Here is a 24,198-nt window from a genome sequence, read left to right as displayed (position 1 = left end):
AATTTTCAGATCTTGAAATACCTTCCATCTACCTTCTTTTCATAGCCAACAACCTAACAGAATTTTGATGAGCTTTCTTTTGGAACTAGTGCTTCAGTCTTTTGTTACTCTAAAAAAGTGTGCTAAGCGTGAGTATTAGCTCTCTGTAGCAGTTGTGGCCTTATGTTGTGTGTGTAAGGGGGGGAGGGGGGAAGGTGGGGTTTATATTTTTTACATTTTTTGTTGGGCTGGTTTTTATAGCAATTAAGAATAAAATTAAAGGAGTGATTTTGTTTTGCTGAGTGGAACATTACTGCCCATTTGGCTGAAATTGATCCTTGTGTGTTTTCTGCACAACAGGGGCTTGGCATGCGGCAAGAACTGGCGTCAGATGGTGGTGAGCGCATCATTGTTGCACGGCCAGTCATAGAAGGCTTGGAAGATGTGGAGGAAGAGGAGGATGGGCTGGCTTGCATGGTTTGCCGGGAGGGTTACAGTTTGAGACCCAATGACATATTGGGTGTTTATTCCTACAGTAAGCGAGTTAATCTCGGTGTTGGGACTTCAGGGAGCACCCGTGGGGAGTGTGTTTACACAACCGTCAGCCATTTCAACATCATACACTTCCAGTGCCATCAGGAAGCCAAGAGAGCTGATGCTGCTCTGAAGAATCCAAAAAAAGAGTGGGAAGGGGCCACCCTGAGAAACAATGAGACCCTTTGCAATTGCATATTCCCCTTGAGAGGCCCATCTGTTCCCATGGCACAATATGTCCGCTGTGTTGACCAGTACTGGGACAATCTCAATGCCCTTGGACGTACAGATGGGAGCCGTCTTCGGTTGTTGACCTATGACATTGTTCTGGTATGGAAGTACCTAAGCTTCCCACTGCTCCAATTTATTTCTTTGCAATCTTATGTTATTACTATTTTTTCCTTCATATTTCTGGAACAGTTTAGGTCTGTATTATTATGTCTTGATATTTCTGGAATTAGTGGGCGAGCCTTGGCACAACGGTTAAGTTGTGGTATTGCAACCTCTTGGTTGCGGGTTCAAAACTTGGAAACAGCCTCTCTCCTTGAAAGCTGGGGGTTAAGGCTGCTTACATTTGCACCTCCCAGACCCTGCAGTAGCAAGAGCCTCATGCACTGGGACACACTTTTTCTTTTATATTTCTGGAATTAGGGTAATTTGAAAGCTTATTAGCCCCACTTGTTTACAAGACATGAAGATGGAGGGAGACCCTCTGGTTGGATTTTGTAGAGGCACAATACATGGAACTTGGAGAATGTGGTTCAACAGATATCTCATGTTGCCATTTTTGCTTGAGCTTAGCATGTATTCTAGCCAGGGGTTTCAAGTAGATGTGCTGTTAGTGGTCTATCCTATGTCTACCTTGGCTTTTTATCTGTATTAATTGAGACATATTGACTTTACCTGGTTTATGTAGTTTCAGTTGGAATCTGCCCGTCGGTGTTGCTGTTAATTCTAGGATCAGGGGTGCAGTGGATGGGACTGTTAGATCATGTCCAACTGTTGCCAAGTCTAAGCTTTGGTATCGTCGACCTTAGGTGGGACATGTGACATGTCCTTAATGCAGCTAACTTAGTTCTGATTGATTATGTAAATTAGGATCAAGTGGCTGCTAGTGGCGATTCTGAGCATCAGTTGTTGGACCGTAGGATGTCTTACAGCAGGTGTCATGTGCCTGCTAACTTGTAATTAGGGACCTGTATCTTGAGTACCTGCTTTTGCATCAATTGCATATTTGAAATTCGGAACGCAATAGTTTAAAAGGTGGGGGGGGGGGGGGGGGGGGGGTACCAAGTTTTGGTTTCTGATTAACTAATATTCAGGTCATCTTCCATAAAGTATGTTTCAGAATATGTTTTCACAATTCATTTTTTTTCTTCTAAAATCCTTCTTGAGGGTTCTTGAATGGGGGAAGGTTTTCCCAAGGATGGACTACATTTCTGATGTCACAACTGTGTTCCTCTGTTAACAGATGCTTGCCCGATTTGCAACTGGTGCTTCATTCAGTACAGACTGCAAAGGAGGGGGGAGAGAAAGCAACTCCCGGTTTCTTCCTTTCATGATTCAGATGGCACATCATCTTCTGGAGCAAGGAAGCTCTACCAATCGTAAGACCATGGCAAAGACCGTCTCAACATACTTAGCCTCCTCTAGTACAGATTCCAAGCCTTCCACTTCTCCTGGGATGCGGCCTTCTGTTGGAACTGAAGAAACTATCCAGTTCATGATGGTGAACTCACTCCTCGCTGAATCCTATGAATCCTGGTTGCGACATCGTCGAGCCTTCTTGCAGCGTGGTATATATCATGCATACATGCAGCACACACATGGCCGGTCCACTCTCCGTCTCTCTTCTGATCCAACAAGTGTTGTAAAACCAGAAGCCGGAAGCAGCAATGAAAGCATATCAACGGGGACTGGAGGGGATAACGACCTGTTCCAGATCATTCAGTCGATGCTTGTATACACTGGTCTGATTGAGCAGTTGCAGAGGTTCTTCAAACTGAACAAGTCAGGGAATGTGGCTCCTGGAAGAGCAGAAGGAACATCTACGGAAATGGAGGGAGATGATGGCAATGGAGCTTTGGAAGGTTGGGAGGTTGTGATGAAAGAGAGATTGGTTAATGTTAAGGAGATGGTGGGGTTCTCGAAGGAGCTATTGTCATGGCTCGAGGACATAAACACTGCTTCAGACATGCAAGAGGCGTTTGATATCATGGGTGTGCTACCTGATGTGCTCACTGGTGGGGTTTCACGTTGTGAAGACTTTGTGCATGCTGCAGTCAACGCTGGGAAGAGCTAAATAGTCTTATGTGCAACAAAAGGAGCCTGCTATGTGTTGCTTGTCTGCTGGAGGATTTCGTGGTTAGAGCTGGTGGGTCTGGTTATTACAACAAACTCAGCCTTATCCCTCCCAACTTAATGGGGTTTGGATATTGTTCTGTGATTAATGATTTGCTAAGATGTATTAGGTTCAAGTGAAGGGCGTTTGTATTAGAAATCTTGAACTAACCTCCAAATTGTGGAAGTTTGCTTCCAACACATAACAGTTCTTCGTAATGAAAAATAGTTCTCCCCGAAGCTATAGCTGTTGTTGCCTGTTGGTGTTCATCCAGTCACTTGTTAATTCCTCTCCTCAACCCCTCTATTTGTCTGAGGCGATCTGCTGCTGCAAAACTATTCTATGTTCAGCAGCCAAGGTGGCAGGACAGGGTAGACTGTATGTTCTGCCACTAAACAACGACTCTTCACCGTGATAATTTAATACGAAGGCAGCCACGACAGAACAGATCGAAACAATTGCATTTTGCCATCTGCATAGGCCACCAAATTTCTGTATACTTCAAAGTGACTTAAAGCTAATTAGGGAGAAAGTTAAGCATGGATGAGCATGGATGACTGCAGTAGAATCCTAATATTTCGTCGTCTTTTAAGATCTTAGAACCCTTCGTGGAGGATTTGATTCAAACCCTACGCATTGTGGTGTGACAATTCAGATAGGGTAAATCTTCGATGGATGGTTCGGTCAGGCTCTAAGTTGAAAACATGCATATTTTTCTTAGGAATAAGTTTTCCTTCGCGTCACAGTGAAGGACCGACCCCATCAATGGCTATAAAAATCTGCTCCACTTCCCATTTATGAATGGTCGAACATACCCCATATTGTATGCGATCCCGTATGAACACCAATCAAAGGCCTTGGTCAATGGATACCCCATTGACTATGGTTGAAGGAAAACTCGCTCTTTTTTCTTATGGGGTTAAAATCCAAAGTGGTCATTGTTTCATTTAAGGTTTGTTGGATCTAAAAGGTTCTATTAACATGTATGTTAATGTGCTGAGAGTTTGATTTTACCTAAGATATAAAATTAAAGAAAGAACAATGCATGTTGATTGAATGAAGAATTGCTAAATATGGTATTTCGTGTACGAGGGACGGTCTTTTGTGGCTTGAAAAATCAATGGGTTAAAAGTTACATCAAGTTGAAGGATATTTTCAAGGACACCACTAGAGTTTTGATTATTATTATTAGTACATATTTGTAATCCTAATGTATATGATTAACAAGTTATAAAAACCCAAAAATGACTTCGATGAAAAATCCAAGAAACTAAGTGGTTTGACTTAGAAAATTATCTACGTTTGACTTCCATGGTCTTCCATGAACAGGGGATGATCAAACAAGCCTAATTGGGATATCAAAATTATTCTAAGTCTTCTCAGACGATTGATGCTACAGTCTTTCGTGACCAACTTCTGTGCATGTTCGAGAGTGACAGTCTTGAGTCTCAATAGTCACGTTCTTTAGTTTGTGACTATCATGCAGTCTTCTATGTGATAATGTTTAATGTCGCATGGTTAAGAAGTTGAAAGGTCTTGGACTCATAATAATTGATCACTTGGACTCTAATTACTTGAGTGGATCTTTTAAACATCTTGTTCTAATGTTGATGAGCTTCAACACTTAGTTTTTCTTGAAATTATTAGTCGAATATTAGAGACTAAAATTGATTAATATTTCTAACTATTTTGAATTATAAGTGGTTCTCCAACAATTAATTTTTCTTGGAAATTATAAGTGGAATATTGGAGACTAAAATGGATTAATATTTTCAATAATTTTTGAATTATAAGTGGTTCTCCAATAATTAGTTTCTCTTGAAAATGAAAACTAAAGAAAAACTGAGTCTGACTTTGATGGCTAGTTTAATAACTAGTTCGTTTGTCTATAAAAAGGTGGAGTCGCTTTATATCAAAGAATATAGAACAAAACACAACAACAACTGGTATGGAAGTTTGATTTGATTTATCATCTTGAAAAAAGTTGTTGTGATTGAGCTTTATTGTCTACATCATCTTGAAGAAGTTGTTATTGTGTGTACTATGTTTAAGTGCTACATTATCTTGAGAAAAAGCTGAAGAACAAGTGCTTCAACGTGTATAATTCAAAGCAAAATCATCTTGTTTTGATCAAAATGTGCTTTAAAAGGTGTTACAGTATTAGACTCGAAGGAAGAAGACGTCTTTTGTTGTAAAAGGAAGCCTGTGTGGCTTAAAAAAGAAATCATTGGCATGTGTAGTCTGGGTGGAAATCCTTGATCAGAATAGTCCAGATGCTCAATCTGAAACAATGATTGAGTTGTTGTAAGGGTTTGATTCTTGCTTGAAAAAAGTAATCAGATAGTGGAGAAATCTTTGGTCTATTATCAAGATAGTAGATGTAAGATAGTTGGTCTGAACCATTTTAAATCCTTGTGTGTGCACTGTTCTCTCTCTATCTCTCTCTCTCTCTCTCTCTCTCCCTTTTGCGTCTACCTTACATCAAGTAGTTGGTAATATCTTTTATATCACTCTCTTTATTTGTTCTTTATATTATTCTTATATGATTTACTATTATATAATATTGTTAGGGTTAATTTTGGGTTTTTATTTTGTTTGTTATATTTTATTTAATTTGGTCACAACATAATTCACCTCCCTTTTAGATTGCATTCAATCCTAGATGGTTCATCAAGGTCATTGGGTAAGATAAGTTTTAATTGTCAATTTTATTCTCTGAACCAATTCACCTCTATGTTGAGTTGCCTGATCCAACAAGACATGCAGATCATAGGCCTTGTATCAAGTATGATTTTGAAAAGAACTGATTGGAGGGTTAAGGATTCATGTAGATAACCTTCTGATCCCCATCTATTTTTGGTAAATGAAAAATGATAGCATCACATGTTTAATGAATAGAAAAAGTATCCAAGATTATCAATATGAACTTGAGTTATTTTTTGGGCTTTTTTTACCAAGGCGAATTATACCAGACTCTCTAGCCCAGAAGGCTATGTTGTTATTATTATTATTTGATAAAAATTATGTTATTAGAACGAATGACATCTTGGTTTATTTTCACTCCATGGTTTAAAGAATTTTATAATTCCGATGTCTTGGGTGTGTTGCTTTTGATAATTCAATAACATCTTTATCTACCTATTGAAGGTGAAAAAAAAGAAAAGAAAAAAAAAGACAACAGTGGCCAATTTTGCAACATTATCAACTGGCCAGGTTGACGATTTAGACACAGATCACTGAACGTCGATAGAGATTGATGAGGACCTTACATAGAAACCTCATCCCACCCAGCTGCTAGGATAATAAGGCTTTGCCTTGAGTTTGAGTTGTAGAAGATAGGTAGGGGTATCTCAGTAATTAAGTTACTCACACTGTGTATTTACATTAATTACAAATTGTCCTTACATGTACATTGTACGTGCATGCTGTTCCGGCAAAATTTGAAAATCCCAAACTGAATGACCTACTTAGATGTATGCGTAAAGATAGTTTTTTGGACAAAGTTTTCTTCTACCCATAGATGACGGTTCACCCACCATCTTAGGGTTCACAAACCCTTCTTAGGGATACGGTATGTTCCAAAATACCTTCTCGATATCCATTCCAATCCTCTCTCGCTCCTCAATGAATGAAATCCCATTCACCGTGGGTGGAGGGAAACTTGATCCTTTCTTTTTCTTTCTATTGTCTCGTATAGTCATTGTTTTCTTGGTCCAACAATATTCACAGCCTTAATTAATTAACATCTGCAGATCTTTCAACCAAAACAATTATCTATATTTTAATGTAAGCTCTTGTTACAAAACAGAACCAAATTAAGTAGGAAAACCAGGATTAATTGATGAGTACTGGTTTTAAGTCCAAACAGGTTTTTGGTTGGTAGAATAGTTAGGTCTGAGTAAACCTAACCTTAATTAAGAGAGAGAAGAAATGTGGTCTGAGTTGAAGCTGCTTCTTCTTGTCTAGAGAATGTTGCCCTTTTCATGCTGCCCCCTAACACAAGTCTCTTTGATATAGACCAAGTCTAGGCCTGCCCAGAAATATACATATACCCTTTTTACTAAGAATGGTATATTTGTACCATCAAATCAATTCCTCTTCTACCCTGTAAGGGTAGATACGTCAGTTGAAAACAATGTTAATGCTAATTGGGTCCTACTCCCACTCCCACTCCTACGCATCCCTAGTCCCTACAATAGATGACATGACTTAAGAGAGATAGTGGACCATAGTTACAGTTTAATGGCACTATCAATCAAGGCCCCCCTCCCCCCCCCCCCCCCTCCTTCCTTTCCTTTCCTTCCTTCGAGTTCTCACCCCCTCAGGCCCTCATCGATCATAGCCCACACCTCCAACAGCATGCGCACATGCAATAAGGGTTTCATCCATTCAGGAGTGTAGAAGAGTTGCTGTCCTTTCCTACTATCCCCACTCCCCACTGTTTACTTCACCTTACACTTCTCTCCACACTACAACACTAATTCTAAGAGACCATCATCACCCATGACGTTGATGTTCCCTCTCCTGACCCATTACATGAGTTGAGTTGAGCTCTCTCTCTCTCTCTCTCTCTCTCTCTCTCTCTCTCTCACTCTTCAGTCTTTGGCTTCTTTAGTCTTGAGGACCACTCAACATCCACTCACTCAACACAGTCATACACTATCATCGCAAACAACAAAAACTGAACAAGACAAACCGACTGTCCCACAGCACACACACACACACTCTCTCTCTCTTTCTATATGACCCAATCAAACCATGGAAAAAATTTAGACAGACCAATTATGAACCCGGTTTAATTAACATGACCCAATATATGTTAAAAACAAAAACCCGTTAAAACCAGACCGAAGCGTGCGACCATTTTAGAGAGCGACACGATTTGACAACCTAACCCATAAGATTTGTGATCTGCCAATCCGGACGGATGCATTAAGGGCAACTGCTGTGATGGAGAGGTCCTTCAATACGACATCGGCCACATGGGGTCTGATAGGCGCCCTTTGGTCGGTGCTCCCGACGGATATGTGGTCCCCACTAACACACGCAACACAAACCCCCCCCCCAACGGCCCCACTCTCCCCAAAACCCACATCAGAAAGAGAGAATCATGGATGGATGGCATCATCTCATCGACTACTTCCCCACGCCTCCTTCCCGGGATATTTATGGTCGTACGGTCTTCTAATGATCACGTCATCTCATCAGTCATCACCATTCACACACCGACGTGGCGGATAGATGTGCACTCACACACACCTCCGGTGATGAGAAGATGAGTTGGATTACTTATTAGTAAAACATACTTTCACAGAGAGAGAGAGAGAGAGAGAGAGAGAGAGAGAGAGCAGCAGCAGCAAAGTTGCAGAGGGAGGGAGGAAGACGAAGCAACAACTCTATTTCTTCTCTATATTTAGATTCAAGAAAAAGTAAATATCTTGTCATAATAACATCTTCTTCCCTCTCACCATTAAAAAAAGAAGAAAAGGGAAATTAAAAAGAAAACCATGCAAGTTAGTTGCAGTACTCTTGCAGACGAACCACCATGATCAATCCAAAACTCTAAGCACATCCACAATATAAGAAAGAAAGAAAAAAAAAAAAGTGCTAAAATAAAACATTTACATTAAATACATAGTTTCTGATCTTTCTCTCTGTTCATTCTCCCCTGTTTCAACCTGTTAAAAACTTAAAAATGGTGAGTGGATTTTTTTTTTTTTTTTGGGAGTTTAGGGGAGGTAGAGAGGGTGATCATTGTCAGCCCATTGATTCTGACCCCAATAATTCTGGTCCATGGAACCTCCCAAGTCATACAGCGCTTGATCTCCACTGCTCCCCCATTCTAACCCCATCAACCCTCCTCCACCAACGTTCCTGTTCTTCCCCTGCATCTCAGCCAAGCCTACCGGCACCGTTTGATCCATCAACCCCGCCGTCAATTCTGGCATCTTCAGCTCTTCACCCATGGAAGTCGTCATCTTCTGCTCTTGCTGTTGTTGTTGTTGTTGTTGTTGTTGTTGATGATGATGATGCAACCGAAACGGCAATATATCGTTGAAATTAAATCCCAGAAACGACGGATTCGAACCCGTCATCAAGCTTGTAAAACTCCCCGCTTCCGGAAAAATCCCACCGTCCGACGCTTGCTCGAGGTTATCCAACATCGACGCCTCGAAATTGGTGTTCAGGTTAGAGTTGTGAGGTACAAACAGACTTGAATCAGGAAAATTAACCAAACCTGCAGATGTTGTTGTTGTTGTTGCTGCTGCTATTGCAGAGCTCGATGTGGAAGGCACAGAAGCTGCTTCGTTTGTCGTGGCTGTGAGGCTTGAGCTCTCGCTACTGGAATGTGAGTTTGTTGATTTCCTCTCCTTGTGAGGTTCTGTGTTGGATTTGGACTTCGATCGCTTGGTTTTACGGCAGCCACCGCCGACGGGAACGTTGCGGAGGACACCTCCTTTGGTCCAGTACCTCCGGCAGCTCTTACAGAAATGACGAGGTTGTGACAGGTTGTAATTGTTGTAGTAGCAGAATTTGGTGTTGATCGAATCGCAGCGTGGGCATTTCAAGGCTTGGTTCGGGTGAGGACGCATTCTCCGATCTCCAACGAAGATCCGACCTCCTCCTCCTCCTCCTCCTCCTCCACCACTCCCCATCCCCCTAAAATCTTGCATTTTCGATTCACCTGTAAAATCTTCTTTACGGTACAAATTGCCACAATCGAATTCTAGGATTTTTCAGGAGATATTTCAAAGAAAAAGCTTATCAATTTTCCGGTAATGAATTCTAAATTTCTAACCTTATAAATCTCTCTCAGTTAAAGAGTCACCGACAGCTTGAACTGAGAGAGCAAAGCAGAGGAGAGTAGAGGAAAAGAGAGAAGAGGAGAGCAGGCTTTACAACCATAAACACAGACAAATATCCTCAATAGTGTTTTGAAATCTTTTTAAGTTCATATTTACAGAATTGGCCCTAGAACTCTGATCAAATGACTCTTAGAGCATAACTGCCTGACATCTCAGAATTTGACTCAATTGACAAAGAAAGGAAACGGGTATTTCATCATGGTCTACATCCTACTGTCTAATACCCGATAATAACCCTACTAGTATAGTTGTATTGTGTCACAGCCTTGTAGGGGTATTTTTGGTAACTAAAGCCATACACCTCTTACTTGAGCAATTTGACACGGTTTGTTTGTTGGATAAGGCCGGCGCAGAGAAATGTGTGTGCGGCTGATGATGGGTCTGTCCCTGTAATACACGTGTACGGGTAACAGAGACGATTGCTGTCGGCCAAACAGTTGAAAGTGAATGGTGGAGAGATAAGCCACGTAGCGACGTTCCATTGGCAGGTGTGATCAATTATATATATATATATATATTTTTTAGGTTTTCTTGGAGGTGACCAATGATTGTTAGCAGTGGTTGTTACTGTAAGGTGGAACGTGACAATTAAAACAGTGGAAGTAGGAGAAGCAACTCTGTCAAGTAAGTATTGGAAGTGTTGCATGGGAAGGGAAAACATAAAAGGGGGAGAGTAGTACTACTACGTATGGGGTGGGGATGTACAGTTTCGGAGTTTATTTATTTATGTATTTATTTCTGAAGAAGAGTAGTTTTTGTTTCTGTACGTGTTGTGTGTTGAGGAGGGTAAGCCAAGGTGTATACATCCTTTGTTCTATATGATACAGTACTCTGCTGTACAGAGTGATAATATCTGCGGGGCCCAATCCCAAAACATCATCCAAAGCTCTCTGTTTTTGGACTTCAATTCGCAGTTTCTCATCACTTCATCATGGTAAAAACTAACAAAACGTTTCAACAATGTTGGTTTGGCATCAATCTGACGGTCCTCATTTTTTCTCTGTCTCTTTTTTTTTTTTTTGGACTATTGTGGATCCATTATTAATGATATCATGCATCCGAGGTACTGCCATTGGTGTGTGTGGGAGATTCCTCTTACATCAACAGCATGAGGACCAAGTTTTTTAATTTGACGACAGATCACCAATAGCTCTTTATTAATATGTCAAAATTTAGATCAATCTGAGTTTATCAAATGGTAAAATAAGAAAATTAAGAAGCTTGGGACGACCGAAAGGGAAAAAAATTTGCTGCTACACTTATAGCAGGAATGTTCCTACTACAAGGCCAGCAGCCATAGAAATGGAATAATTCACTTCCCCTTTGGATTCATAAATACCCTCCTAGGTTTTAGTATTTTCTAAAATACCCCTTAAGATTCCATTTCCTTGACTGCCAGCCTGGTAGCAAGAACATTCCTGCTACTAGTGTAGCAGCGAAATTTCGTCCTACCAAAAGGATGCACGAGACCATATATATAATAAGGGTGATATGAAATGGTATATTGAATTTTGATATAAATTTAACATGTGGCTAATCAGCATTGCCATATCAATATTCCACTATGCAAAATATTGGGCATGCTCATATCGAAATCGGCATTAGATGTGAAGAAATCTTTTTCCCAAAAATAAAATGAATACCATTAATAATTTATAACATAAATTACATAGCCTTCCCCTGGACTATGGCCCGATTGCACCCCCTTCCATACGATTTGAAACTTGACTCGAGCCTCCTTTACCTTTTAAATAGTCTTACAAGTAGTCCCAGTCCATTAGTATGAGTCTGTTAAGTGATGATGCCAGTAGGCACTAAATTCTTAACTGGTCAAAATATCCTTCGGTAGATGTGAGTTTATGTTTTTACCCTTTCATTAAAACTGAAGCTCATCTCCTTCTTCTGAACCTCTCCTCTTCAACGACCTGCAAGCAAGAACCTCTCCTCTCCAGAGACCTGCGAGCAAGAAATGTACTCTCCACTCCAACAAGTAAAATGTTGGGTAATTAAGAAACATTATATAGATAATTTCAGTGCAGCTAAAATGAGGATGTTGAGATAGATTTGTAGTTTAAATTAGAATTGATTTGGGAATAGTTCTAATACATGATAAACTACAAGAAAGTCATTTGAGGTGGTATGACATATTCAAATATGACATCCAATAGAGTTGATTGGAGTATAAGGATCCATGTAGCTGACCCTATTTAGTTGAGATACGATTGAGTTATCGTATTTATGTATTATTTTCCTTGCATTTTTCAGGGGGAGGGAGGGGATTAGAAATCCGTCTCCTATGAAAACCTAAGATGCTAAAGTAGACATATAATTTATACCTAAATATTTAAAATACCAAATAATTAAACATGAATTTTGTATGTTATACATATTTTATCTATATATGTTCTATATTTAGAAAATATGTGCGATCCTAGTATCTACCTAGTGATATATCAAGATGGGACCAATTTTTTTTCTTAAAAAACTAGAGCCTAGCTATTCCCCTAGGAAGTAGGACCCCTACTCACATTTTAACAAAGTAGGCTTAGATCACCAAATAAATATTTGAAAATCCATAAATTAAGCTTTTGAAAATTTTGGAAAATAAATAAATAAATAAAAAAAAAATTTGCTAAAAAAAATAAATAAATAATTGAAAACACAAAGGAAAATACCAATTCATGGAGATGTGCAGCCAATCCAACACATTACGAATTATGGCACAACTATGTGGACCATACCAGAAGCCCTTCCTAGATAAGCCATGTAAAGAACCTAAAACCTTAAATCTATTATTATATTAATAATTTATGTAAAGAATTTTTTTATTGACATCCCTCAAGGTTTCGAATAAGGGAAAAAGATCCTTGCGATGTTAACACAAAAATGGAAGTGCACACCCCAACCTATATTTGTGTTTCCCATCCCATGAAATTCTCTTACATATTCTATTTAAAGGATTTTCTTTAAATATTCCACTCCTCCGAACACATGGTGTCCTACCCATTCAATAATTGAAATCTGCCACAGTATCCTCCAAATAGCAGAAAAGCAAGGCTTTTATTGAAATGAAAAACCAAAAAAATCAGAAAACCTACTTTGAGGACTCAACTCAATTCTATTCGAAATAGAGTTTTTAAGAAAAATCAAAAGTGTTGCTTGCAGTTTGGGACTTTTGAGGTTTGAATATTTTTGCCCATTTTGGCCCCAAGAAAAACAAGTTATCTGATTGCGCGATTCCTATACTCAGACACAAGATCATGTAAAAGTACCATTCTATCTCTTATGAAATAAAAAATTACATCTATGTTGATGCTCTTGTATGTGCATTCTCATTGGCTCCCACATTGTTGTTACATGACCAGACGACGATCCCTTGCATATTTATTTTATAGGGAAATAATGGTCAAGCTAGTGGTGTCATGTAGCTTATAACATTCTCTCTCTTTCCTAATTTGTGGGTTTTCTCTATATATAAATAACCGTGTGACGTTTCCTCCTTTGCTCCCAGTCTGGACATGGGAGATATTAGTATTTATTTTTGGGTAACATGGGAGATTTTATTCTACATGGGCACATTGGTGATGACCTGCCCTTATTCTAATTACAAATTAAGTTACAAGCATTGAATGCCTTATTTTATGTTGAAAATGACAATGATACCCAAATCTTCTCTCCCCCGAATTAGAATTGAGATCATAAATGACAGTTGATCCGATCCATCAAAAATTAATAATTTAGGATTGCCGTGTGGACTCGGGATATAAAGAGGCATTTAAATTCGTATCCTGAATCCTGATTGATTGTATCAGCCTATTATTAAAAAAATTAATATAAATTTGGATTTTCATGTGGATATCGATCCCACAAAGAAATCTATTTACATTTATATATAATCTATATTTTACCCAAAAAAAAATCTCTATATAATCTATATGGATATTGATCCAACAAAAAAAAAAAAAAAAAAAAAAGGTGGAGAGGTGTTATGAATTTCGGTAGTAAAAAATATGTGTTAATTTTCGTTGTAATGGTAAATATGTATGTCTAGACCATTGATTGATTGAGTTACATATAGAAGGAAAATTATCTCCTCCAATTCCCTGCCTGACCCAGTTCCCTCGATGCCAATAATAAGGGGTTGGACCTCAATCGGGCAGAGTGTTTAGGTAGGGGTAGGGTGGTCATTGTGCCCTCCTCATTATAGGAACTGGGTCGGACAGAGAATTGGAGGGGACAAAGATCCCATATAGAAATGGAGAGAAAGAGGGATCTGACTCCTTTACTTCCACCTGCCCGGTACTGCAATGAGTCCCCACACACAAGCGCGATGAAAAATACCACCTTACCCCTGCTCGGGCAAAGCGCTTGAACAGGGCTTGGGCAGGGGTAAGATTGTACATTCCTCGTTGCTTGTGTGTGGAGTGCACACGGCAATAGGGGCAGGCGGTAGTAGAGGAGTCGAATTGGAGAAAGAGAGACTGAGAAAGAGAAGGGAACATCGTCAACATGCACATGTGGGTTGGTTTTGGGCTTTTGTGGAATGTGGAGGGGCTCAGCCGCTCAATATCATTTCTGTTTTAGGTGTCTGGTAGCCATCAACGTCTCTCTCTCTCTTTCTCTCTTTCTCTCTTCCTCTCTAGGGGTGTCAATGGGTCGGGTTGGGCCGGGCCTGCCTAAACCCTGACCCGACCCTAGAGGCCTTAACCCTGACCCTGACCCTGACCCGACCCTGTCAGGGTCAAGAAACTCTCAACCCTGACCCGACCCTGTCAGGGCCGGGTCGGGTTGGTCCTGATTTATGGCACCATCCACGTGTCTCATTAGACCATGTTTTTGTAACATAGGATCTCAACCTATGGGACAGCTAATAAATATGTTGAAAAAAATGGCGTGTGTATAAACTCTCTCTCTACAATTGTAACAATGTCCCCTTAATAGGCCTGGAAGCTTATAGGGGCTACAACTAAATAACAATCATGTCAGTGACTCTTTTTATGGTCCTGATCAAAATAGTAGATGATCTACTCTTTTTATGGGTTCCCACTTCATGATGATGACAAAGCTAGTAGTTATCTATGTACAATTCTCTTCTGTTTTTTTTTTTGGTCAAGAAAATACTTATATTAAGTATATAATATATATATATATATATATGTAATATTATATACCTATAATTAATATAGGGTCGGGTCGGGCCGGGCCGGGCTAGGCCCAGGATCTAAACCCTGACCCGACCTGACCCTGCCAGGGTCAGACTATAACTAAACCCAAACCCGCCCTCAGGGTAAAAAAATCAGGGTCGGGCCCGGGCAGGGCTCAGGGCGGGTTCGGGCAGGTTCGGGCCAGCCGGGCTTTATTGACACCCCTATTCCTCTCTATATTTTTGGTATCTCAATATGTCTTGTCTTATTGTATTTTGTTTTTTCTTCTTCTTCCTCTTCTTATTCTTCTTATCTGTATGTATGATCTGTAGCCTGTTTTGGTGAAAATGGTAGAGGGTACCCCTAGAAAAGGAGGGACAACTTCTGCACCCTAAAACCTCTCAAGAATTTAGTTAAAACTAGAGATATTGTTTTGGTGGTGGTGAGAATTCCATAGTTTTTGTTTGTTTTTTTTTTTTTTTTTTTTTTTGCTCTCTCCACAAGTCTTCGTTTCCAAGTGTATTCCGTAAATGAATTTTTGTATGGGGTAACGTCTATCTTACATTTTTGGGTACAAAAGAGTATTATTTCATTCATCATGTACAATGCATGGATGGAGAAGAACACATCTTCTAAATCTATGGATCATAATTAGGTTAGATCGTCGTACATGAAACTGATAAAACCATTCTTGTCAACGAATCAGTCAAGTTGTTAACCTCTCTTGAAACATATTAGAAAGTTAAAAAAGAAAAATGAAAAAAAGGAGGGAGGAGAGAAAGGGAGTGCCTTATGGCACATGGTGAACACAGTCGAAACAATTAATCTCTTAAGAGTTTATGCTCTAATGGCAAAAAACTAACCAACTGATGAAACAATTGTCTTTCATATATGAATCAACAGTTTAATGTGTAGATTATTCTCAATACCCTTCTTTTGGATGGTCATCATAAATGTTTTACCAAAAAAAATATTCTATCATTAATGTAGTGGACTAAGTACCGAAATTAAATAAATAACTCAATCCGTAGCAGTGTATCATGTTCCATTATGATGATTTGATTGTGTTAAGGGTTTTCTTGATTAATTTTATGTTCTTATTTTATAGTACCTGAATTTTTTTAAAAGGGGTAGTATCTACACTTGATCATTTGAATTATTTAATTGAGAATGAGAATGTTCCTCTCCTTCTATAAACCCCTTAAAATCCTTTTTTATTTTATAATCTGATTAATGTACCCAATAGTGCACTTTTGGTTTTCAATAACTTGGATCCTACTTGAAGCACTAATTTTTTTGGGACTACCAAAGGGGAGAGGGAAAGGGTGTTATTTTAATGACACAAATGTGACAAGGAAAATCGAACCCTGGACCTCCACAGGGGCATGAACTTCAACTAACAAGTCTCCAACCAACCAAATTTATGGCTGTTCACAAATAATCGGCTGGTTACTCTCAATCGATTCACTTTATTTGATCTACTTTAGAATCAGCTAATTTATTGATAGAAATTTTAAAAAAAAAATCAATTCTTCTCTCTCCGCACCCTTGCAACTCTCTCTCTCTCTCTCTCTCTCTCTCAACTGAATAAATACCCTGTTGAACTGAAATCAAATCAATACAATTTTGGTTTTGAGACCAAGGTATTGCTCTTAATTTTGGTTTATGCATTTTGCATCTTGAACTGAACTGAACTGAAATTGTACAGAATTCTTGAAACCAAACTGATTGACACCCTTACCTTCCCATTCCCCTTTTAATAAAGTGGATTGCCAACCAATTAGAATTAGTTTGGGATTCTGAATCCCAATCGAATTCTAAATTCTAATGACAAGTGACCTTGTCATCTCCTAGTGTCCGTGTATGCTATAAAGTTGGAAGAGGTAGGATTCCATTGGATATTTTATCTAATCTAAACACCATATAATATTAATTAATTTCATTAATATTATTATGTGGACATTAATAGATAAGTTTGTACCATTATTTTTCCAAACAAATAGAAATTCACAATTTAATCAAATTAATTGCATATCAATCCATCCACTAAAACAATATCACATAATGGATTATAGAACATGTAATTAAATTATTGTCAAAATCCCAGTCCATCGAATATGCCAATGGAGAGTATATATGCTAGCAATTGTACGAGAATATGTTTAAAATATTAAAAAAAATTAATGCTATTAGTAAAAAAAATTATTAGTTTTAAAAACAAATTATAAATACCTCACAAAAGCATTATTGAATTCAGATTTTTGTCCAATCATATACACAAATCTATCTCTCCTCGATATTCTCCAGTAGGGTAGTAGATTGCATGTTGAGCAACTTTTTCTTTCATAATCAAATACCATGAATCCAATATACTGATATATAGTCATGAAGACATGAATCATTGGTGTCCGAAATCCCTTGATGCATAACCGCAACAATAAGGACCTCTCAAGTTAAGGGACCAATCAATTTCTATAAAGGAGAATCTTGTTTCCAATCAACTAGCAATGACACAAATAATATTCTTGTGTGATTTTATATTATGGATACACCGTATGTTCACTCGCATTTGTGTCTTGAAATCATCATTCCAAATAACGCATGGTGTGACGATTTTATAAACAAGATTTCTAGTCCTATCCCCAATAGAGTACAAATTTAGGTACAAAACCTAAAGACAATCATATCCCCTTAATAATCATGTATAAAAAATATTAATATTAATTAAATTTCTTGTTTAATGAACACAATATCCAACGTTTCTGAAAGCAACAATTAAATTATTTATTCTTTGGCCTTTTCTATTTTATCTTCTCTCAATCGAATATATAACTATTTCATTCTTTTCCCTTTCCTTTATCTTTTCTTTTATTTATATTTTTTTTTATTCTTTTTTTTCTTTCTCTGTTTATCTTTTTCTTCTCATATTCTCTTTGAATGGTAGGGATTGTCTTTACCTTTCTTTTTTAAGATAAGATGTATAATTGATCATACAAATATACATTGGTTTTTTTAAAGGGTCAGTTGGGTACCACTATACTTCAAAGAGACTTGTATGTGTTCACTCTGTAATAGACTCATAATTATTTTAAGGCAAAAGGTTTCGTGTACGGCCGTGTATGGTGCACCATCATATTTATAACCGTTGGATGGAGATGAGGAACCGTGCATTATACATGATCATGTTCATCCAACAGTTAAAAGTACAACCGTGCACATGCACTGCCGTGTATGAAAACTCTCTCCTTATTTCAACTTGGCATTATCCCAGTTTAGGATCATTGAAAGGAGACTTATTTATTAGGTAATTTGGCAATGAATTAATGTATCGGTTTTTTGGGATAAGCTAAGGATTCTCATGGACTTAATAAGCAGAAGTGGATGAAAGAAAGATCGAGTTATTCATTCTTCCCTCTTTCTCTCTCTCTCTCTCTCTCTACAAGGCCAAGGGTATTTCTAGATCCAACTAGTTTGTGGCGCTTACCTTGATACTGCATCATTTTATTTCCTCACTCATCTTTTAAATCATTTTTTGTAAGATTCCTTTGCATTGGATTTACCTCACTATTTGACAAGGTGTTTAGTAGAAGCGTTGGAGTCCTGTATTTCCGCCCTGCCTGTATTGCCATGTGTGTCCCACACACAGCAAGGTGCGAAAAAAACGTCTTACCTCTGCCCGAGCAGGGATAAGGTGATCTTTTCCATTAAAGCATCTTCAATTGAAATTTTACAATTTTGATTCAAAGACTAGTTAATTGACACACATCTCATTCCAAAAAATAAAATAACCCCTTGACTTTCTAATATTTAGAATGGACAAACTAGCCATCCATGAGATGGGAAACCATGCCCATCTCGTGGATTAGAGAATCTATTCCTCCTCTTCTTGCAAGAAAACACAGGTTACTCTTACAAGTTAGAAGACAGGTTTTTTTTTTTTTTTTTTTAAATATTATTTGAAGGGAAAAATAAGGCTGCCAGACAAACGAAGGATGAAATGACCACCCCACTCCTTTATGAAATAAAACTCTCAACCTTGTTGGATTCTCTCGCACACTCTCATTGGCCCCGTATTAGGGCAAGGGCCACGCAGCTTGGCAGCAATTTTCCTCTCATATTTTTAATTAACAAATAGCAGAGTTTATGAATGAAGTAATATGAGCGAGATAACAGGGATATTCTAACAAAGGGATAGGACATTTATCTCATTAGGAAAAAAGAACATTGTCTGATTATGCGACTCTTGTGCTAGACACAAGATGTGTAAAATTACCATCCTATCGTTTATGAAATCAAACATTCCATTTATATTGATACCCTTATGTGGGTTTTCATTGATCCCCACGTAAACTACTGCACGAGCCACGCGACCAGGCAACCATCTCTTGCCCCTTCAAATTATCTCATAATATGGAGGTTACGTTTCTAGAATCACTTCCTACAGCACCCCCGAAGTCACATAGTCCACACAAGCCCACATCATGAACATGAAATAGCAACAAAATGCAGGTAATGGGTGTTATATGGGGTATTTCAGCAAAGTTGGAAACTTTGGATTTTGATGTGAAATTGGAGGGACCTCTAAGATCTCCTTGTCACATCTAAATGATATTTTTTTTTTTTTTTTGTTTTTATTAAAAACACTACGTCCCAACATTAACAACCATAATTAGTACATTTACCCATTCAGTAATTAGAAATTAATTAGAAACCATGTGAACGTGTCACCCTCTTCTCATAACCTTAGGCATTAAAATAGGTATTATATATTAAGGTTTCGTGTTAGCACTTGTGATCGGTTAATTAACTGTCGATCTTCTTGCTTAATCAAAAGGAATAAACATCATTTGATTAATCCAAAAATCAGGTCATAATCAAGAGTTGAGGTTTCAGTTGATAGTGTCTTTTGGTTTTTATGGGTCCCATCCCATCAACTCCATTTCTTAACAACTAGCGCTCCACTACTGAGGAAAAAACAAAAAATAATGTAAAATTTTGAAAAAGAATTATAAATAGGTTCCTAGACTTGCTTCTAAGTAGTGGTGGTGGTGGTGGTGACCGGACCTTTATCCCTTGAGGTTGGTTGATTGGTACGGTTGTGCGGTTTCTTTCATAGGGGCGGTTGAAATGATCATTCCACCCCCTGATCGAACACACTGTCTGGGTGGGGTTCACCCCCTTTTATTAGAGGCACTAGGAAACTGTACCGGGCAGGGGAACCGCAGGTGATAAAAATTCGGTGGTGACCTGTTCAAAATGACTAGGGACAAAAATTATGCTAGGTTGAGTGAAGTTTTTTAAGGAATTTTTGGATCTGTTGGATCGGCAAAAGTTTACCCGATCAGATCGATAATAGTTATTTTCAACGTAACTTTTGATTCGAGTGAAGTTACAGAAGCTTTGATACCAATATCTAACCAGTAGTCAATGTGCCATGACTCTTTGACAATTTGAATGACGAATCATGAGACCCCCAGGTTAGAAGTAAATTTGAACGTTTAAAAGGTGTACCAGGCCCCCGTAGTTTTGTGCGTGATTAGAGAGACTAGTTTCCAATTTTATTTTCTTAACTTTTGTTTCTTGTTTTACTTCATTTTCCTTCTTTGTTGTAATTCGACCTCCTTATATAAAATATCATTTGAATTAAATAAAGGCATCTTGAAAATTTTAACTAAATTTGTTCTATCTATTATTCTTCCCCGTTAAATTTAGGGGTTTTTTTAACCTTATGGCTTGATGAATTCATTAGCATTAGAACCAACATATAACCCCACACTTCTTACTGCATCACATGTCAACAAAATGAAATTTACCAAATGAGAGTAAATACTTAGAATTCGGATCCTCTCCTGTGAGCCCAACACCCAAGGAATGCCCAAGAAGACATCCAATGGCATTGGACTGCTGAGCACACCGCCGGGATGTGCACCGGGCCTCATGCAGGCACACATCCCCCGCAGGGTCTCCCTGGACGCTGGTGTCACAGGACGCAGGAGAGGAGCCCGATCCAAATACTTATTGGAGGGACATGCCAGAAAGAATCTGAATCTCTACTGACCAGTCAACCACTAGTTCGAGTTCAGCAAGGGTACCCCTTAAAAGTTAAAACAGTTAAAAACAACTTGGTCCATGAGACTAAATCCTACCTGTTAAGGGTATCCCTAAAATCCTCATATTTCTTTTCCCAAGTGTTAATTGACAGTTGCAGACAATGTTTCCTAGCTGTTTATTATTATGTGGACAAAGACTGTACACCAAATCATCAATACGCCTGCCGCTGCTATGGTCCATCATCATCTATCTATCTCCAAACTCCAAACTAACTCTTTTAATTAGTTGCCATCACATGGCATTTGTAGAAATCTATGAAAATTAAATGATTAAGAAGATACAGGACCAGTTTTGGACCCTTTTTTCCTTCTCACCTACGAAACAACAATAGCATCACTACCTCCTCACTCGTAAAAGGAGAAGAAGGAAAGTACTAAGGAAAAATAAAAATGACTTGTCTTGATCAGGTTTGATTCGTATGAGTCACTAGCGGAAATGTTTCTAAGATGTAACTCGAAACTATATAACCAAATTCTATTGTAATTGTTTTTAATTTTTTTACCAATCAAAACTAGATAGAACTGAAACAAGCCCTTTTCTTATATATTTGGTGCCTGGTCCGTTAAAGAACTATTAATTGAAAGAGTTACATGCAAATAATTAGCTCAAAATTTTAGAGTGAAAGAGAAAGAAACAAATCTGAGCCTATTGAAAAAAATATAAAAACTAAAAATCTGAGCCTACGAATATCAACAAATATAGGTAAAGAAATTTTTTACCAAAAGAAAAAAAAAGATGCAAATTTAATTTTAGGGAAAAAACTTCCAATCCAGATCGTCTACGGCATGCCTGCCCATAGCGGCCAGAGCAACGCGCAATGACCGCCTTACTCCTACCCGATGCTTTGCCTGAACGGGGGTAAGCAATCATTGCACCACATCTCATTAGTGCGCTGCTATGACCGCTACTGGAAGCAGGCCGTAGAGGATCAGGGTCCAAAAACTTCCCCGTGTTGCTAAAGTGTATTTTTAATCTCAAATAGTTTTTTTTTTAATTATTATTTTCTAACCTATTCTGAATATATGGGCCATATGGCCCCATGTGAATAATTCATTTTCATAAAAAACCATCGATGTGATGTGCATATTCCTGCCTACATCGATGGCTTGGGAAACCCTCTCTCATAATTTTACTTGAGGGGTCCAAGTTTCTCATTTCTAGCATAGACAATGGGAAACAATTGCCATTCAATGCAAAATTTTTGAGACGTTGGGAAACCCTCGCCTATCGGTAACCGCTGCTCATCATAGTAGTTACCTAATTGAATTAGGAAACACTTAACCACCTAGCAACACTAATCTACAACAAGTATCACCTTGCTCTTCTAAAACTATCAATTCTGCAAGTTGTGATCACCTTGGCCTTTCAAGTTTTTTTTTATTTTTTCTCCTAACATTTTTTTTTACTAAAGATCAATATATTAATAATAAAAAGATGCATAAGAGTAACTCCTAGGCATCCTTAGACAGATAAAATAAAATAAAATGGATACTAAAAATCCCGATCTTCGGCATAGCCATCAATAAAGAAACCAGACCTCACACACTAGAATTAAAACTCAAAGCGATATCTATGCCAAGATTAATCTTCCCCTCTAACATAATCTCTCTCTCTCTCTCTCTCTCTCTATGAAAAAAATATATAATTTTTTTTCCAAACAAAACTTCAACTTTCTCGATCAATCCCCTTGGAATAATGAGAAGCAAACATGAATTGTTACTATTATGTGTACCAATACCAAATCCATTGAGTTTTCCAACTTCCAATAGGCAGGCCTGCCTAGTTACTTACGTACCTCGAAGATACCAACTCTACTTAAAAGTCATTATAAATCTCACTTACCAATAAAAAAAATTACAAATCTCACATGAATTTTCTGCTTTTCCCTTCTTTTCTTTTTGTTTTTTTTTGAAGGTGAACGTAACCCGTACTGGAACGGCTTTCAGGTTCTTAAGCATTCCCCAACAAGATTACTACATACAAAATCCATTAAATATAGATGGCATGCAGAGATGAAGAAGATACACGAGGAGTTTAATTTGGGCTAATTTCAATGCATTTTGCAACAATTTATAGATGTTATTATATGTCTATCACACTTGGATTTTGAAGTTTTTTTTTTGTTTTTTTTTTGTTTTTTTGTTTTTTAAAATAATCTCTCAACAGACCAAGACCCATTTATTAGTGCACTACATAATAATATGCTTCTTTACCAAAGTTTTTGTTGCAACCAAATTTATAATAAACAATTGTTTGTCTTTACATTTATACATTTTAGTGTTCACAACTGGGGAACAAAATTGGGCATTTCTTTCATATGATTGTCACACACTGTGTTATTATGAATAACAATTCCTGACACAAATGTGAGTATACAAATCTATAGTCGTTTAAGAACAAGATTGTCAATAATAGTTTGCAATTAATTGGTTCCCTAACCTAAGGTTCTTACATTGCAATTAGGTATTATGAGTTTTAGTGTACTAACAGTTGCCGTTGATAGGGTACCCTAAGACCGATTTATTCATGTTTTAAAAATAAAAAAAGTATTGTTCTACAAGTTCATGTTCAAGTAAGGCCAACAAACCATGAAACCCTAAATTGGAAAAGAAGTTTATTTTCTATCAACCAAAACCGTGGAGGAGCTTGTGAATATATATAGAGTACAATCCAAAACAAAGAAAATGCTTATAAGATAGGAAACAATAGTGATCATGCCATTTAAGCATATATGGAGCCTTCAAATCTTTGTAGACACTTTCAGGTAAGCCCAATAGCCCGATTAACAAAACTTGAATATTAATGAGTGTCACTCTAGGCCCACATAGCCCATGTTGAGGGTTTCCCAATGTTCAAGGGGCTTCATATAGAAAGGCTCAACATGGGGGAGGGGACCCTTGACTGATTCATATAGTTTGGCAGAAATTCTAGTCGGCCTACAGTGAGAAGAGAAATGCATGTTTGTATAACAGAAACTAATAAGGGCCCCTCTCTCTCCCTTTGCAATGCTGTAAACAAACAAACAGTGAAGGTTCTTAATTAAAATAGAAGGTATACAAGGCTATCCGGGTTCTTGTCTTGAAACCTGCGTTTAGTGTTTTGTGTTCTCTCCCTCTCTCTCTCTCTCTCTCTCTCTCGTTTGTGGTGATCCTTGCCTGATATAAACCCACTCCTACATACTCAAGAACATCTCTCATTCATGTGTCGATTCCCAGGGCTTAAA

At 38.0% G+C, this 24,198-nt stretch overlaps 2 protein-coding genes across 4 annotated transcripts in view; one reads left to right on the top strand and one right to left on the bottom strand.

Moving 5' to 3' along the window:
• Positions 1-17,966, top strand: part of LOC122649817 (auxin transport protein BIG) — a 39,995-nt gene extending 22,029 nt beyond the window's left edge. For 2 of the 3 annotated variants that reach the window (XM_043843061.1, XM_043843058.1), the window contains exons 13-15: positions 340-843; positions 1,985-2,902; positions 2,952-3,087. In XM_043843061.1, coding sequence (XP_043698996.1) covers positions 340-843; positions 1,985-2,815 — 1,335 coding nt within the window. In that variant the 3' untranslated portion in view covers positions 2,816-2,902; positions 2,952-3,087. Of the gene's footprint in view, positions 1-339; positions 844-1,984; positions 2,903-2,951; positions 3,088-17,948 lie in introns of those variants that run through there. The other variant, XM_043843059.1, reaches the window with a different exon arrangement.
• LOC122649818 (dof zinc finger protein DOF5.4-like) lies at positions 8,582-9,561 on the bottom strand. Its single transcript, XM_043843062.1, has one exon. The coding sequence runs from the start codon at positions 9,526-9,528 to the stop codon at positions 8,584-8,586; it is 945 nt and encodes a 314-aa protein (XP_043698997.1). The 5' UTR covers positions 9,529-9,561; the 3' UTR covers positions 8,582-8,583.
• Positions 17,967-24,198: the final 6,232 nt, after the last annotated feature.

The sequence above is a fragment of the Telopea speciosissima genome, chromosome 2 (assembly GCF_018873765.1).
Source record: "Telopea speciosissima isolate NSW1024214 ecotype Mountain lineage chromosome 2, Tspe_v1, whole genome shotgun sequence".
Lineage (NCBI taxonomy): Eukaryota > Viridiplantae > Streptophyta > Magnoliopsida > Proteales > Proteaceae > Telopea > Telopea speciosissima.
Note: the sequence above shows the minus strand (reverse complement) of the source record. Positions and strands in the feature narration are given on the sequence as shown.

What these genes read in the sequence shown, in the direction of transcription:
- LOC122649818 (XM_043843062.1), bottom strand. Translation starts at nt 9,528, where the DNA reads ATGCAAGATTTTAGGGGGATGGGGAGTGGTGGAGGAGGAGGAGGAGGA.